The 17668-nt window shown below is 39.2% G+C and overlaps 1 protein-coding gene and 1 pseudogene across 1 annotated transcript; one reads left to right on the top strand and one right to left on the bottom strand.

The window, feature by feature from the left end:
* The first annotated feature begins 8131 nt into the window (after positions 1–8131).
* Positions 8132–9066, top strand: LOC146893011 (olfactory receptor 1E5-like; annotated as a pseudogene).
* A 5548-nt stretch (positions 9067–14614) lies between these two features.
* Positions 14615–15748, bottom strand: Or1r1 (olfactory receptor family 1 subfamily R member 1). Its single transcript, XM_085694350.2, has one exon. The coding sequence runs from the start codon at positions 15746–15748 to the stop codon at positions 14804–14806; it is 945 nt and encodes a 314-aa protein (XP_085550476.2). The 3' UTR covers positions 14615–14803.
* Between the last annotated feature and the right edge of the window lie 1920 nt (positions 15749–17668).

Here is a 17668-nt window from a genome sequence, read left to right as displayed (position 1 = left end):
AATTTTAATAAAAATAAATAAAAATATAAGTAGAATAAACCTTAGATCTGGGATACCAGGAAAAGAACTAGCCTTTGAATTAGAATAGACAGGTGAGAAGAATATTGTGCCAAATGCATAGACTGTACTGAATAATAATATTATGCACAGTTCTATACCCAGAGATGGAAGCTCAACTCAGTATGTCTGTGGGGAAAAGATTCCTAAAGGATCTGAGCCATCAGCTTGAACTCTTTGAATATACTGTTGGATTTAGTTTTATAGAATCTTTAGTTTTACTGAAAATTCTACTTCTGGAAGTGGGTAAAAAATGGCTAAGGTTATATACAAGACTTATTAAAGTACATTTCTTTCAATGAGGTTGAATACTACAGTTTGAACACAGAATGAATGAACTTGACTGAATATACATATAAATGTAACAATAATTAATGAAAAGGGAGATTTTAAATTTGAAGAAGAGCAAAGAAGGTGATATGGGATGATTTGCAGCAAGAAAAAGAAATGAAGAAAATGATAAAATATTATAATCCCAAAAATAATATAAAGAAAAAGTTATCTTCCATGAATCAGTAGATACAGTTAAGTCTCATTAATAATATTGAGCCACATGTTTTTTCTATTTTTTCATTATTAGTAAGTTAAATTTTATAACAAAGTCTAGTCAAGGAAGATAGGTAGAATGTATATATATATATATACATATATATGTATACATATATATATATATATAACACAAGGAAGCGTATCAAGTTGTGTAGTGTTGATTCTAATAACTTTTTAACAAAGTTTTTATTGGCAAATGATTCACATACCACACAATTTGCTCATTTATACATTTAGTAGCTTTTAATGTGATGCATTTACAAGATTTGAAAGTCATCATTGCTTTCAGTTTCTGTGTGTCCATGTACTGCAAGAATCTAAAAAAAAGAGAGAGAGAATTATCAATAAAGACCATGATGTTTAAGTGAAGCTTTCATGAGAATATAAGGCTTGTAAGGAGTCCAGAATCCCTGCTGTAAATGTAATTTATTCAGATATGTGGATTAGAGTGGTAAAGTGACTAAAGAAGTATGAGATATTGAGCATATAGATAAATGGAGGTCTTCTTTTGGAGTAAGAGACATAGATGCACCCTGGCAAGAAGGTAGGTGGTGGTATCAGGTTTTGCATGCTACCTGTTCCTGGGCGAAGTTGGTGGAAAAGAAGTTCAGGAGAGCTGTCAAGGGGACGAGCCTTTGTGACCCTTTGATTTGATTACAGTAAACTGCTCCACGGTCCATGGTAAGAGAGTGGGGAAATACTTGGTGTGTTAAACTAATGATTTTCTATGGGATTCAGGGATCCCAGGAGTCTGGGTCCTGTTGAAGAGAGGAGAGAGAAGACAGTAGAAACTCCAGCTGGAAATGCATAGCATGGAAGTTGAAGACAGAGAACAGGGTCTGAATGGAGCCACAATTCAACCAGTTGGGTAAGCTGACATGGGATTCAGAAGAGGTAGCCAATCTATAATCCCCTTTCACAGACATCAGTGTCTTTCATTTTAAAGGACAAGACCATGGGGTATTTAGAAGCCACCATCCTTATTTTCTACCATTATCAGTACTATATTTTCTCCATATGTAATTGGGGATCATCAGAACTTTTAATAGAAAGCAATCTTAGATGTAATGTATTCTTAGTACTTCATACTTTGCAAATCAATTATTCTAAACCCACATTTCTGAAAGATGATCTGTAAAAGTAACTGAAATTTAAGTATAAGGCCAGTAAACTCCCTCAATTTTCCAAGATCATAGGCCAGTAGCTGATGGAGCTCGATTCCTAAGGATCTCAGAAAACTTAGATTGAAGTCCAGGAAGGCAGAATATAGAAGACCATCATGAGAGGCCCTTTACACAAAGCTAGTTTTAATTACTATCCTTTAAACTCTCCTCATTTTAGTGTGTTTAGGAATAAACTCAGATTCTCACTTGAGATAATACCTGTCATTTGATTCTCACCTCTTTTCTTAAACACCAAGGTTTGGGACTCATTCAGAGGGTATGGATGAGAACACAGAAATGTCCTGTATCCATGTTACAGAACCTAGGGGTGATGGCAGTGAGTCTTCCAAATGCAACAACATAGTGTCTCTCGAGAGAGGATGGCATTGTGAGGTAAGTTTTGGTGTTTTTCCATCAGAATGTGTTGGTTGAAACAGAGTGAACTGAAAGAAGCAATCACCGAAGTGCTGTGTATATCATAACATGGTCCTTGATAACTTAGGATGCCTCTCCCATTGTATTCCCTTATTCCTTACTCTTACTCCTCTAATGTTCTCTTTTCATGAATTATTTTATATTTGCTTATGTTTTTAAGTATTTATTTGTGTGTGGTGTGCCTGCTCATGTGTAGGCATGCATATTTGTGGGGATATATGCCTATGTGTGTGTATGTAGGAGCTTGAAGTTGACATCAGATGTACTCCTCAATTGCTCTCCATGTTATTTTCTGATCCAATCTCTTCACTAACACAGAAACACAGAAGTTCTCTGTTTCAGCTGGACTAGCTGGCCACAAAGCTCTGAGATTCCTGGTTTCTACCCCAATGAGCTGATGTTACAGATATGTGGCTATATACAGGTTTTTATGTCTGTGCTTGGAATTCAAACTCATGTCCTCATGCCTGTGTGGCAAACACTTTAACTGAAGCCATCTCAGATCCTTCCTGGTGATACATTCTTAAGAGGCAAATAAGTAAACCAGCCATTTGTCTAGTAGTTTCATTGTCAAGAATTGGATCCAGGGCTGAAGAGATAACTCAGCAGCTCAGGACACTGGATACTCTACTAGAGGACCCAGGTTTGATTCTTAGCACCTACATGGTAGCTCACAAACATCTGTAACTCCAGTTCCAGAGAAATTAATACTCCCTTTTGACCTCCATAGGCACTATGGAGTAGTGGATATGGCCATGGACATAAATTCAGGCAAAACATCCACACACAAAATAAAAGCAAATCTATCTTAGTAAAGAATCAGACACAAAGATTTGGAAAGTTCAGTGTCCATAAACAGCAAGAGATATTCTCCTACCTAAATTGCCATGAGCTGAGTTCTTAATGTCCTTCTGCAGTCTGAGTAGCCCCTGTGTGTCTAAGTGGCACTTGGGCTGGTGTAGACTAGTCATTTCCTTCCTCACAGCTTCCTTGATAAGTGGTGTAGCTCTACTAAGTGGCTAAAGAAGTATGAAATATTGAGCACATAGATAAATGGTGGTCTTCTTTTGGAGTAGGAGACGTAGATGCACCCTGACAAGAAGGTAGGTAGTGGTATCAGGTTTTGCATACTACCTGTTCCAGGGCAAAGCTGGTGGAAAAGAAGTTCAGGAGAGCTGTCAAGGGGACAAACCTCTATGGCCCTTTGATTTGCCTACAGTTTACTGCTCCATGGTCCACCATTACCTCAACCTCCAGGGAGGACCTGAAATAGCTATAGCTTTTAAAAAGTGGAAGAAGTATTATGGGTAGAGTTGTATCAAGGAATCGCATATTGTTTTGTCCACGATGGCCTGGCCTTTGACAAAGTTTTGTTTCCTTTTGTCTGACCCCAGAGGCTTCGTTAGTTGCCTGACTCAGCCAAGTCTTCCGTTTGTTCAGCAGGTTGCACATGTCATATGTCCCTGTTTGGGTTATAATTTAATATTTCATGTCTCCATATCTAGAACCATACTGTAGCCCTCAGACTCAGTTTGATATCCCTTCTACCTTCCAATGGTCCATGACTCAATTTTTGTTTTATGGGGGTTTTCTAATGGTTTTAAGGAAAATAGGTTATTTGTTTTCATAATAGGCCTCTCCTTTATGTGTATTATGTGTGAACTGGTTATTTTTTACGATTGTCCCCTAGAGAGTTCTGTACAGACCAAAAGTTCTCCAAGCATGTAGCATGTCAAGGGCAACTTTTTGCTTATCTAGCACTACTATGCCTAAAATCACTTTATATGCCATGTTTGTTATATATAAATTTTTGATAGAGAAGCTATACTTCAGATAGTGTACTAATAAGGTAATAATAAAGTATATGCTTCTACTGATCACTTAAAAGAGACTAATTCAAAAGGAGAAGTGCCATAATTATGCAATGCACACTGGATTTTGAAAAGAAGAACTAGAAACCAATGTTAATATTGATTATATTTTGAAATAGATGAGATTATTTTGACATATGGGCTTAAATAAAATGTTAATGTAATTAATTTTATTGTGTTGCATTTTAAATATGCTGATTAAAATTAACTAAAAAGCAGTATGGCAAATGAAAACATTATAGAGTGTTATACATTGAAAAACATATCACCAAGGAACTAAATGTGTATCCAAAATGAATGAATTTCACAAAGATAATTATGAAGTCCAGAAACATTATATTTGTATTTCTAAAATTAAATTGAAATTCTACATATGATTCACACTTGTGGTTTGCTCATATTACTAGGGTTAGATCATCTTTGTTTAATTAGTGTCTTCAATTGTAAGTGCTTCCAATTTTTCTGATGAATTTATTTCACTGCTATAAAATTAAGGGTTATAAATGTTCATAGTTATCATGGACAACATGATGTTCTGGAGGCTATACACACTTCAGAATGGTCTACTGAACTAATTAGCATATACCTTGATTCACATAGTTATCATTTTGTAATGAGAACATTTTAATGCCCATTTTAAATAGTTTTAGAGAACACAATATATTACTCTCTGTAGTAGATTTCTCCAACTCATTCCTCCTCGATGAAATCTTCCAGCATCTCTCCAGTACATCTACACCATCAGAGATGGTTTCATGTGTGATAATGGTGAGCAAATCCAGGTCTCACACACCCTAGACAAGTGTTCTACCACTGAGCTGTAACCCAGTCTCATTTTGGCAGTTTAAAAACCTCACTAATGTATATTTTATTAACCATTGATAGGATGGATTTTTCTTTGTGTATTTGGCAAACTCTCATAAAATGTCATGGATTGTGTCTGAGATACCCAACATAAAGATGCTGTTTCTTATTAAATTAGCCAGAAGTGGTCAGCTATTGGACTTAACCAAGGGCACCACTATCTCTGAGTGTCCCCCACGAAATAATTTTTATATTAATGAGGTAGAGACCTTGTGACTATGAATCCCTTATTCAAATTCCCATTGTTTTAACATACAGTGCTCACTTGCCAATTTATCACATTAGTGTTCGCAACCAGGTAAAAGCAGAGGTGACTGGATGTTGGATTTTAAGAAATGCAGTTAACAAAGTTTCTTTAGTATTTCACATTCTCACTATAAATAAGATAATAAATAAAATGTATGTTTATGTATTATAATACAATATATATTTAAATTTTTAAAATAAATTTTTATGTGTATTGAGTGTTTTGCCTCCATGTGATTCTGTGTACCACATGGATACAGTGTCCACTGAAGTCAGAAGAGGACATTAGATCTCCTGGACCTCAAGTTACAGATGGTTGTGAGTTACCATAAGGGTGCTGGGAACTGACCTGGGATCCTCTAGAAGAGCAGTCAGTGCTCTAAACACTTAACCACTTCTCCAGCCCCATATAAATAGAATTTTACTGGTATGTATGAAAGTCTTGTTTTAAACCCTTGTTAACATTTGTCATTTTTTACTTTTTTTCTAGCTCTTCTGATGAGATGTTGTAGTATCTGCCAGTGATTTCAATTTATATTTCCTTGATGAATAATAATATTGGCATGTTTTCACATACTTACTGTTGATCTAGGAATTGATATGATTTGTTTGTGTTTTTGAGATGGGGTTTCTCTGTGTAACATCCCTGACTCTCCTGGAACTTGCTTTGTACACCAGGCTAGTCTTGAATTCACAAAGGTAAGATTTGCTTACCTCAGCCTCCTGAGTGCTAAGATTAAAGGCATGTGCCACCACTCCCAGCAACCTAAGGTCTTTTATTAGATATCACTTGTTTCCTTCAATTGATTTCATGCCAGCTCTAATTGATTGGAAAGGAAAGTGAGTGGCAACCATTGACTACCTGGAACCTGACACAATGAGGGACATACATTCAACATTGATTGCCTTCTAGTTTCTTTAATACATATTAGTTACTTACATTTATCCATTGATGAAAGTCAATTCATCAAATCTGCCAGATTTGTGACTTATTAAATATGGCAGTTTTGAAAGGTTTTATTCCCCTCTTAATCAAGCTTTATTTATTCTTTATGTCTTCTATTGATATTGCCAGCTCCCCCCACTAGGGAATCCACACAAACCATTGACTCACCCTCACTCTGCCCTCTTGTGTCAGGAAATCCTTCCTGGTTCCTGGAAAGATGCTTCTTTTCATCTTCTACTTTTCCCCAGAAGATTTTGTTGTTCTTTTGTTTTGTTTCATCTACCAGTAAATTTTTCACTTATTCTGGTTTTTGAGGTTTGGGAAACCAGAACTAATAAAACAGACTCTGTTTTCTAGTCCTGTCTGTATCCTGAAGCAATGAATACAGAGATGATTGCCTGCCTCAGTAGCGGGAGGTGAAGATAGAGAAGAAAGAATCATCATCAAAAGGTTAATGTCTTATGGTTATTCTCTACATGTTCACACATTCAGACAGTGCAGGGATTATGTTCGATTCCTTGATTGGCTTATTAGAATGTATGCCCCATGGTATCTAGTTATTTTGGGCTCTTCTACCAAAGGGGTTCATTGTTTGCACTTGCTGTGTTCTCTGAACAAGTGGGATTGGCTGTGTTGCTGGGTATTCCTTGTGCAGCTTTCCTTATCCATCAGATGTGTGAATGAAAACAACAAACATGTCCTATGCTTCCCTGACTCATTTTTCTCTATTCTCATCTGTAAGGTTTTCTCCAGATACCATATACCAACCTGTCATGTGTAACCATTCTCAGACATTCTCCTAGCTGAACACAAGGCTCTGAAGTAGGATTATCTGAACATAACACCCAGGACTGTTGTTTAATACGTGTGAGGTCTTGGGTGAATTGCTAAATGATTATAAATGTCTGCTTATTTATCTCAAAAATATTGAGTAAGAGAATCTATGTCATGAGATTGCTGTGAAAAGTAAAGAGGGCAATGTGTTTCACGTGCATATCCTGACATTGGGAAACAGTAAGCTTTGACAGTTGTTGCTCTAGACTTAAGAACAGTACCACAGGCAACATTTTTACCATCACCATCACCATAAAATCTCTCCAGAGCAATAAGAATGATAAAATTTTTTCTGATTTGTGTATTATTTGTACCTCTTTTCTCATTCAAATTCACTCATGGCACAATTATAAAACTTGTTTTTAAACCAGTGCCGAAGATTTACATTGCACATGCTAAGCAAGTGTTCGACTGCTGAACAACACTCACAGCCTGGACTCGCTAGCTTATGTCAACTTTACAGCAGCTAGAGCCATTTGGGAGGAAGAAACCTCAATTAAGAAAATGTCTCCACAAGACTGACCTCTAGGCAAGCCTGTGGGGCATTTTTCTTTTGATTGATAACTGATGTAGAAGTGCACAGCTCGTTGTGAGTGGTGGTCTTTGCTACTCTAAGAAAGCCAACGGAACGATCCAGTAAGCAATATTCTTCCACGGCTTCTGCGTCAGTTTTTCCTCCAGGTTCCCGCCCCTGCTCTGACTTCCTCTGTTGATGACCTGTGATGTGTAAGTGTAAATGAAACAAATTCATTCTTCCCTGAGTTGCTTTTAGTCATGGTGTTTTTATCACAGCACTGGAAATTCTAAGTAAGCCCCAGCCCTTTATAATTTTAGATTGAGATGGGTCTCATGAAGTTGCGAGGCTGGCCCTAAGTTCATCATGTGATCCAAGCAGGCCTTGGACTTCAGATCCTCCTGCTTCGGTTTTCCAGGTAGCTGGGATAACAAGTATACTTTCAGAAGAACATCCTTATAGAAGTCAGTATTATTGAATTTACAATTTATTAGATACTTGGAAGAAGAAGTAATGACTAATGAAGTAGACTTGTATGACACACAGATGTTAGATCTAGTTTTTGAAATGTCTTCCTAAAAGTTCTGAGTTGTTTACATGTTTGTATATTCATTCAAATAATTCTTAAGTTTGAAAAGGTTAAGAAGTCAACATGGGAAGAAGAAATCAAACTGTTGTCTCAGAGTTCCTCCTCCTGGGCTTGCCCATCGAACCGCTCCAGCAAGACCTGTCCTATGCCCTGTTCCTGGCCATGTACCTCACCACCATCCTGGGGAACCTCCTCATCATTGTCCTTATTCAACTGGACCCACACCTCCACACGCCCATGTACTTGTTTCTCAGTAATTTGTCCTTCTCTGACCTCTGCTTTTCCTCTGTCACCATTCCCAAACTGCTGCAGAACATGCAGAGCCAAGACTCATTTATCCCTTATGCTGCCTGCCTGACACAAATGTACTTTTTCCTATTTTTGCAGGCCTTGAGATCTTCCTCCTTGTGGTCATGGCTTATGACCGCTATGTGGCCATCTGTTTTCCCCTGCACTATGCTAGCATCATGAGCCCCCATTTGTGTCTCTGCCTGGTGGCACTATCTTGGCTACTGACCACAGTCGTCTCTTTGTCACACACACTGCTCATGGCTCGGCTTTCTTTCTGTGCTGACTATATGATCCCTCACTTTTTCTGTGACATGTCAGCTCTTCTGAAGTTAGCCTGCTCTGATGTCCAGGTCAATGAAATGATGATATTCATCATGGGAGGACTTGTCATTATCCTCCCATTCCTATTGCTATTTTTATCCTATGTACGAATAGTGTCCTCCACCCTCAAGGTTCCCTCTTCTAGAAGCATACGAAAGGCTTTCTCCACCTGTGGTTCCCACCTCTCTATGGTGTCTCTCTTCTATGGGACAATCATTGGTCTCTACTTATGCCCATCAACTGATAACTCAACTGTTAAGGAGACTGTCATGACTGTGATGTACACAGTGGTGACTCCTATGTTGAACCCCTTCATATATAGCTACAGAAATCAGAATTTAAAGGGAGCTTTAAGGAGGGTGTTTTCTTTCTTTTTTTTTAAGTAAATTTTATTAAATTATAAAAGTTTCCATTTCCGCCCTCCCTCCCAACACCCTCCCACTCCCCCCACTCCCCCCCCTCCTCCCTCTTCGTCCCCCAGGGCAGTCAGGGTTTCCTGCCCTGTGGGAAGTTCCAGTTCCTTCCCCCTCCCTCCAGGTCCAGGAAGGTGAGTGTCCAAACAGACTGGATCCCCAAAATCCAGTATATGTAGAGGAAACAGGTCCCCGTGTCATAGTCAATGGCTTTTCAGAAAGACTTCGGGCCAGCCACAGTCAGAGAATCCGGCCAAATTCTGAGAATCTGGTTAGATCACGTCCTCGTTCAGTCCCAGTCCAACTGGCCTTGGTAAACTCTCATCAGATCCGTTCCCTTGTATCGGTGGGTGATAGCATCCCTCGCAGTACTGATTTCGTTTTTCATGTTCTTCCTCCTTCTGCTCCTCATTTGGACCTCGGGGGGCTCAGTCCGGTGCTCCAATGTGGGTCTCCGACTGTATCGCCGTCCTTCGCCAGATGAAGGATCTATGGTGATAAGCAAAATATACATCAGTATGGTCATGGGCCACGGCCGATTCAGGCACCCAAGAAGGGTGTTTTCAAAGCAGATGACTAACCTTTCTCTGAGACAATGACTCTAATGATTAAAAATATGTTTTCAAATAGTAGGCACGATTTATTTCAAATAGTGACATATGAAGGGGCTTCCTAAAGTTCTAGTAGCTAGAACTCATCATGCATCTTTAATTTACCACTCTGCTTCATGTGTGGCATAACCTAAGGCCTGACACTCCCTGGGTGCTCCTTAATTACCATTTAAGTCTGTGTAAGCTCTAACATTGGTGTATAGTGTTCAAAGAATATACAGTAGCTTCCAATTTCACGAACACATCTCCAACTCCTTAGACACCTTAGTATTTCACTTCTAAGAAAATTATCTATTCAATGAGGACTATTTCCAACTTAATATGCTCTTGGTCTAAAAAATATGCTCTGTGGAGTTATTTTTCTTCCTTAAATTTTCTTCACAGCTTCTTTCTTGTGTTGATTAAGAACTTATTTCATGGTCATATTATAAAATTATCATTATTTGAAAATCACAGCACCAGTTATTTCTCAGTTAATAATGAACTACTTCTATTGATGATGTCTACATATTGTATGCTAATTCCCCATTTGAATTAAAGTTGTGCAATCTGGGATGAGTTATTCAGTCCTATTATATGTTGGTTAATTTACAGGTAGTTAAAGAGTGGCCCAGGGTATAGTCTAAAGAAATGGAAATAGTGATATGTCTAGAATCTATTTGGTATCCCTAGGTAAGTTTTTCCTTGCTCATATGTTATAATAATGTGATGCCCTCCTCTATTTCTTTTTTTAAAAACCAGGTATAAACATCCTGAAGATAGGTGACTGCTAATTCCTAAAACGAACAAGGCTTTGTGTGTTTATTCAAGATGATTTCTTGAATTGAATGCATTTTTCATATTTTCTAAAATATGCCTAAAAGACTACCTTTGAAAGAAATCTTCCAATAGTGCTAATGTTGACTTTGTTTACTATTTTCAAAAACTCACTGACTACTAAAATAGTAAATAGTTACTTGAAGGCATCTAACTAACAAATGTGAAGGTCTCTTGTGGTTCCGGACCCTTCTCTATCAAAGTAGTTAGACGTTGTTATTCTACATATTGTCTATGTACAGCCTAGCAGGGGATATAATAAATAAGTGACCTAAACAGTTGTTTAATTGTTTTCATTTAAAATGTACTGTGGACTCAATATTTCACATGGCTTGTATTGCTTTTATATTTTCTATTTTGTTTTGAGGCAGGATCTCTCCATGTTGCTCAGGCTGGCCTTAAATTTGCAGTGATTCATCTGCCTCAACCTCCTGAGTAACGGGACTGGCAGTGTGCATCGCCCCCACACCTGACAGGATTTGTAACACTTTAGAACAATGTATTTCAATAACTTGCTTTTGATGGACATTGGGTCGTTTTACGTTTATTCTTGATTTAAATAATACTGCCTCAATTTTACATCTTAATCCAAATAATTTGAAATGTTGTCCTATTTTCCTATGGATACATTCTCAGAAATAACTATATTATTCAAATTATATCATCATTTTATAATTGAGTGGAAACTGCCAAATTGATGGAGACATTCTTCTACTCTAATCTCCCCAAAGAAAATAGGAAGATTATTGCTTCTTTAGCATTCGCAGTGTTGGAACTTTGTTTTCAGATATTTATTGCTCTCCTAGGTAAAATATAAGGTTTTACTGTTTTTAAGTTAAATTACTGTTTCGGTGAAGGAAACCCTTTCTCTATATTTATCAGCTACTTTTCCTTTCATGTGTTCTTTTTTTTATTAATTTATAAAAATTTCCACTTCCTCCCCTCCTCCCAATACCCTCCCACTCCCCCCTTCCTCCCCTCCTCCCAATACCCTCCCACTCCCTCCACTCCCTCTCCTCCTCCCTCTCCTGTCCTAAGAGCAGTCAGGGTTTCCTGCCTGTGGGAAGTTCAAGTTCCTCCCCCCTCCCTCCAGGTCTAGGAAGGTGATCTTCCAAACAGACTAGGATCCCAAAAAGCCAGTACATGCAGACGAAACAAGTCATCATGTGTTCTTTGAACAACATCTTTGCCTTACGTTACTTTCCTTTCCTTTTCCTCTTAGAGATATTGTCATTTTATCTGGTTGACGGCATTTTCCTCCATTGGTTATTTATCTACTTTTCTCTTACTTAAGATTTTAAATTTGGGGTAGAAAAAGAAGTTGCTCTTATTTTCCAATACATTTTTCTCTAGCAGTCCTTGAAAAGGAGTTTCCTATTAAAATATTATATAGTGCCATTTTCACACTCTGTGTGAAGTCTTAGTTTCTTTATCTCTATTTCTGATTCACTTGTAATTTGGCTTAGGAATAATTATCCTCTGCCTACTCTCTCCATCACTGGGAAACCAGCTGTCACTATCTTTAAGTACTTAAGGAAACTACCTTTGAATGTGCTAAGTGATCATCTCAAATTTATTTCTGTAGTCTATCATTTCCAGATGCCACTATATTTCTCTCCTAGTACAGAAGGTAAACTTTGACAGATATGCATCTAAAATAGCTGTGTGGCTTAAGGGCAGGACACATAACCAGCAGTAGATGGTGGACAGAAAATAAGCTCAATGGATATTTTTTGAGGTTTTTCATTTTTGTTTTTTTTTTATCTCACAGACTTTTTGCCTATATATCATGGTTTCTGACTCTGTCTTTTTGTGGGGCTTCTCTGTGTACAAATTTATGTGTCTATGAGTCTCTGTATGTGATTTTTGTGCCTTCTCTTTGGCTTTTTAAAATTTGTTTTGTCGTATTCTAGTTTTTTTTATTTCATTTAACTTGTTTTTAGATGGTTATTGTTTTTCTAATAATAGAGGAAGGAAGGGTATGGATTTAGGTGAGTAAGGAGGATCTGAGAAAAGTTGGAGAAGGGAAGCCATGATCAGAATACATTGTATAAAATATAATTTTAACAAAAATAAGTAAAATACCTGTGTGGAAAGCCATTAGTCTTCCCCAAGGAGATGTTTTCTAATTGGTCATTCAATAACAAGTAGCCATACCTCAAATCATATACACACAACACAAAATGGACTCAGCAGGTTGTATTTATATATTTATGTGCATATATATGTAACAGTAATAAATAAAAAGAGGCCATGAATTTGAGAGGAAACATATAAGAGATATGGGGGAGCTGAAATAAGAGAGAGAGAAAGGAAATGATATAATCATATTTTAATTAGAAAAATGGCAAAAATACTCTAGATAAGAAAAAAAGGACATCCAAAAAAGTTTGGAATTGAAAGGGCGTGGCAAGCTCCCTATATATATGTTCAGTGGTAACCTGGACATAGGAAGGTTTTTAGAAGAGCAAACATTATGGAAGCAATAGGTTAGGCACTAGTATCTAAAGTACTCTATGCACAAATGTGAATGTTCTTGACCACCCTAAGGCATAAAGATATAAAAGGTCCTTACATGAACTGGTGGAGCTCATACAGTAGCAGGAGTTTAGAGCCTGAATTTCCAGAAGCTTTCAAGACAAGAGACTCTGTTGTAACATCTAAGGCTGCAGCGCAATAGAGCTATAGGACTCCTGAGATCTGAGGGGGTCATCAACTCCATTCTCCAAGGACAACCACACATTGTTAATACTAACAGATGATATATCAAGTCCCAGCAACAATGATTATAATATGAGACACTCGTTCTGGATGTCAAGATGATACATAAGCCTTAAAGAATCTAGAAAAGAAACGCAAAATTATTTTTACAAAGATGTAGAAATTAATGAATGTGAATGTGGAGAGCGTGAATAGAGTTGAAAGTCAAGAAACAATAGAGTTGCTATCGTTAAACTAAATGCCCATTCTTTGAGATGATTAATACAGCAGATAAACTTTGTCAAGTAAAACAAAACAAAGCTGAATAAAAGCATAAAGAAATCTAAGTAAAAAAGAAGTCAGGTGAGCAGGAAAGAGACAATGTAAAAGTAGAACAGGACAAACAAAGGGAAACTGACTTCCACCAATGTGTGTGCTACATACACATTGAAGAAGCACACTGCACAAAAAAATAACTAAATAACAAAATAGTAATAATAACTAAAGCAAACAAATGTAGACAGAAATGTGTTCAAGGAGTTTACACGTTAGCAACTAAAAGTTGTTCAATAAAGTGGAAAAGGCAGAAGAACATTCAACACAGAAAGTGAATTCCTCAAGCTTCTGACTTTGGCACAGCCACTAGTTTCTGCTCAGTCTGTTTCCTGTGCTGAACAGTGTGAATTCCTCACAGACTCTCACTCAGTGAGAGCATGGTACACTTAGGCCAGCATTTGCCACAACCAATTCACTGCTAAATGTCCAGTCTATTTTGTAATAGTGCAATGATGGGAATACATATTTGTTAAAGTATTGACAAGGACGAATTAAATATTCAGTGGAAGATGTAGCTGGGTGTTCACATCACAGAATTAGGGGGTAGGGTGATTTGTATTGATACGACAAGCTCTTTTAGATATATTATTTCAAGAAATGAAAGGAAATTGCAAACTAGTATACAGAGGAGCTGGGATGGTACTCGAGGTTTATTTGAGTGGGTGGAGGAGAATTTTGTCTCTTTGAATGTTTACAATGCAAACAGAGAAGAGAGCATCTATGAATTAAAAAAAAATAAGTGAAAATCGCTTTTAAAATATATAGAAGCACCCCCAGAAGAGCCTGCATGGCTGTGACTGACATTGCAGGGCAAGCAGCAAGAACCCCTTAAACTCACTGCCATGTCCCCACCTTTCCCAGTTCCTCTGCATTTCCGTCTTTGTCACCTGCACTCTGTGTTTACAGTGCAGAGGAGACCAAATGACTTTATTCTTTACTTTCTGTTCTCTTCTTAGTTTTCCAAATTTGAACCTAAACTCTATATTGAGCATCCAGACAACATACAAAGGCAACCAATTTACTGTCATTCACTTAACTTTGTGTTACATACAAAGCATGTGGTCATATTTGCTTGAAATCTAATTTTTATTTTACTAGGCATAAGTCTGTGTAGGAACAAAATTAATAGAACTTGAAGGAAGGGGGAAATGAATGAGAATATACTGATTTTGGAGAGAGATGGTAGGAGACTATATTGATTTGGGGGTAGTACTATTTTTGACGTGACAGTTAGCCCAGACCATCCATTACTTATCTTGGGGTGCAGCTCTCCATCTGAAACCCCTTTTTATGGCGCCCTTGACTTCTTTGTTACGAAGACTGTAGATAAAAGGGTTCAAGGTTGGCGTGACCACCGCATAGACCACACTAGCCAGACGGTCATAGCGAGCTGAGTAGGCAGATGATGGCCGGAAGTAGACAGAAAGGACTGAGCCAAAGAAAAGCGATACCACCACCAGGTGGGCCCCGCAGGTGGAGAAGGCGCGGCGCCGACCTCCTGTGATCCTCACTCCAAGAACTGCCAGGAGGATGCGGGTATAGGAGAGGGACACAAGGAGCAGTGGAGTCAGCACCACTGCCAGGCCCTCTGAGAAAATGGCAGTCTCTGCCACTGACGTGTCCGAGGTGGCCAAGCTCAGCATCACTGTCATGTCACAAAAAAAGTGGCGCACTGGGGCGGAGCGAGGGTAGGAGAGCGCAGAGATGAGCAGTGTGTGCAACAGCGAATGCAGATGGGCCACAGCCCAGGAAGCAGCCACCAGCGCAAGGCAGCGCCAGGGAGTCATGACTGCACCATAGTGCAGTGGTCGGCACACAGCCACTGCACGGTCATAGGACATGGCTGCCAGCAGGTAGCTCTCAGTGATACCTAGTGCTACAAAGAAATACATCTGGGCAAAGCAAGCCTGGAAGGACACGGTCTGGACAGGATAGAGTAGAGTGGTCAGCAGTCTGGGGACAGTGACTGTGGTAAAGCAGACATCCACTAGGCTCAGGTGACCCAGGAAGTAGTACATGGGGGAGCACAGAGCCCCATCAGACCTCACTAGTACCACCATGCTCAGGTTGCCCAGGGCGTTGAGCAGGTAGATGCTAAGGAAAAGTAGAAACAGAAGTGGGTGGGCATCTGTGCCATCCATCAAGCCAAGGAGCTGGAACTGTGGTTGATATGTGAGGTTGGCCACAGCCATGGAGGTCAGGTACCTGTGGGAATGCTGAAGGAAGAGATTAGACAGGAAGCTTAAGTTCTGGGAACCCGAGTAGACTTTCTAGACCTTAAAAAAAATTTTAAATTAAATATTTTAAATCCATTTGCTGTTTGATCTGCATGTTTGTGTGTACCATGCACATGCCTGAGGAGCCAGAAGAGGGTATCTGATTCCCTGGAATTGGAGTTACAGATGATTGTAAGTTGCTATATGGGTGCTGGGAACTGAACCATGATCCTCCGAAAGAGCAGCCAGTGCTCTTAACTGCTGAGCTATCTCCAGATGATTTTTAATGTTGTATATTTACACGTGTTTCTGCTTAGTAAAGTGGATTGAAAATCACATTCCTCATCCAATAATGCTAATTTTATGAGGAAACTTAACTTTGGACGTGTGCTCTCTAGGAAAAGGAATTAGGATCCCAACCTATGGAGCTAGTCAGATCAGATTCCCAGCCTTGGATGAACCTCTCTATGTCAGCAAAGGCAGTGTGACCTCTCTAAGGCCTTGATCTCTTCTTCTTAATGAGAAAAATATAATTGCCCAATCCCGGGGTTGATTGGGAGGATAAAGATGTGAGTTTAAAATTCTTAGTAGGTGCCCCGTAGGTAATAAATGACAACTTTTGTACTTTGGTCTAGCATCATCATCACCATCCTTATATCTTTGATCAAGCAATTAAACAGAGGTAGAGTTAGGACTCAGGCCATCTGGACACCAGTCTAAATCTCATACTAAGACATCTTGCTGCATTTTCTGTTCATTTCATTACATGTGTGCTAGCTCAGGAATTGGTTAGCACTGCCCATAAAGGATCAGAAGGTAGATAGTCTCCTCTTCTCAATGGTGCAGTCTCTCATGCCACCCTTAGCTCTGTAGCTGTGGTGCAAAAACAGACACCCACAGTCTGTAAACGGATGCCTATTACTGTGTTCTAATCAAACTGTGTGTATAAAAAGTGAGTCGGGCTGTATTTGGCCCATGGGGTGTGGTTTGCTGACACAGACACCATGCTGGGTGCTATAGAAGATTGGGAGATGGATGAGCCTTAGCTTCTTGCCCTTCAACAGTTTGCCCAGGATCAGAGAGATTGGCACTCTCTTAATAATGTGAACTGAGTAGGATGATTCTTCCCACTTTGGGAATGGGCAGGAGTTCATTAAACAGAACTATTGTTGATGGGAGTGAGGAGAATTCCAGACAGCAAGGAGAGGGCTCGTGGGCCGTTGGTTTAGGAAGAAGAGGGTCAAACACCCACAGATAACACTGGCCAAAGCCTGCCCCTGCTCTGAACTCAGCTCATAAAATCAACTGGACAGAAAACGTAAACATTTCCTTAGTCTCAGAAACAATGCTCTCACTTGTCCCCATTCAACATCTTCTCTAAAACACGCTTTCTTCACATTGCTCCAAAGATGCTAAAATTGTCCTATGACTGAACTGACCTGCGCACCATCTGCCAAGAGAAAGATCAAGCTTTTGTGTGGTCCTAGAGGATAAGGGAACAAGGAACTGTCAGGAAAGAGCCACATGGCACTGTCCTGTCCAGAAATCTGAGCACAGTTTATCCAGTAAGAACATCTTGAGTAAAGCTCTCTGCAGACCAGCGACAGAACACAGAGGGTGGACAGTGGAGGAGAAGGAATGATGACTAGCAGGACAGGCTTTGGGCATTTCCTACCTTTTCATTTTCCTTCCTCTGTCGTTGTTGCTTATGAACCATCCTGGGCAACTTGCTTTCTAGGATCATGAAAACCAAGTCAGTACCTTGGCACTCCTCAACTCCATCCTTGGCATCAGTGCCAGGCCTGTCTTCCTAACCTCTCCCTTAGGTGTGTATATGGTGCTGCAGAAAAGCATGGCTTTGAAATCAGAGATGCCTGGGTCTCTGCTGATTGGCTG

This window comes from Myodes glareolus, chromosome 9 (genome assembly GCF_982192425.1).
Source record: "Myodes glareolus chromosome 9, mMyoGla1.1, whole genome shotgun sequence".
In the NCBI taxonomy this organism is placed as follows: domain Eukaryota; kingdom Metazoa; phylum Chordata; class Mammalia; order Rodentia; family Cricetidae; genus Myodes; species Myodes glareolus.
The sequence above is the reverse complement of the archived record's forward strand: the minus strand, read 5'-3'. Positions and strand labels throughout refer to the sequence as shown.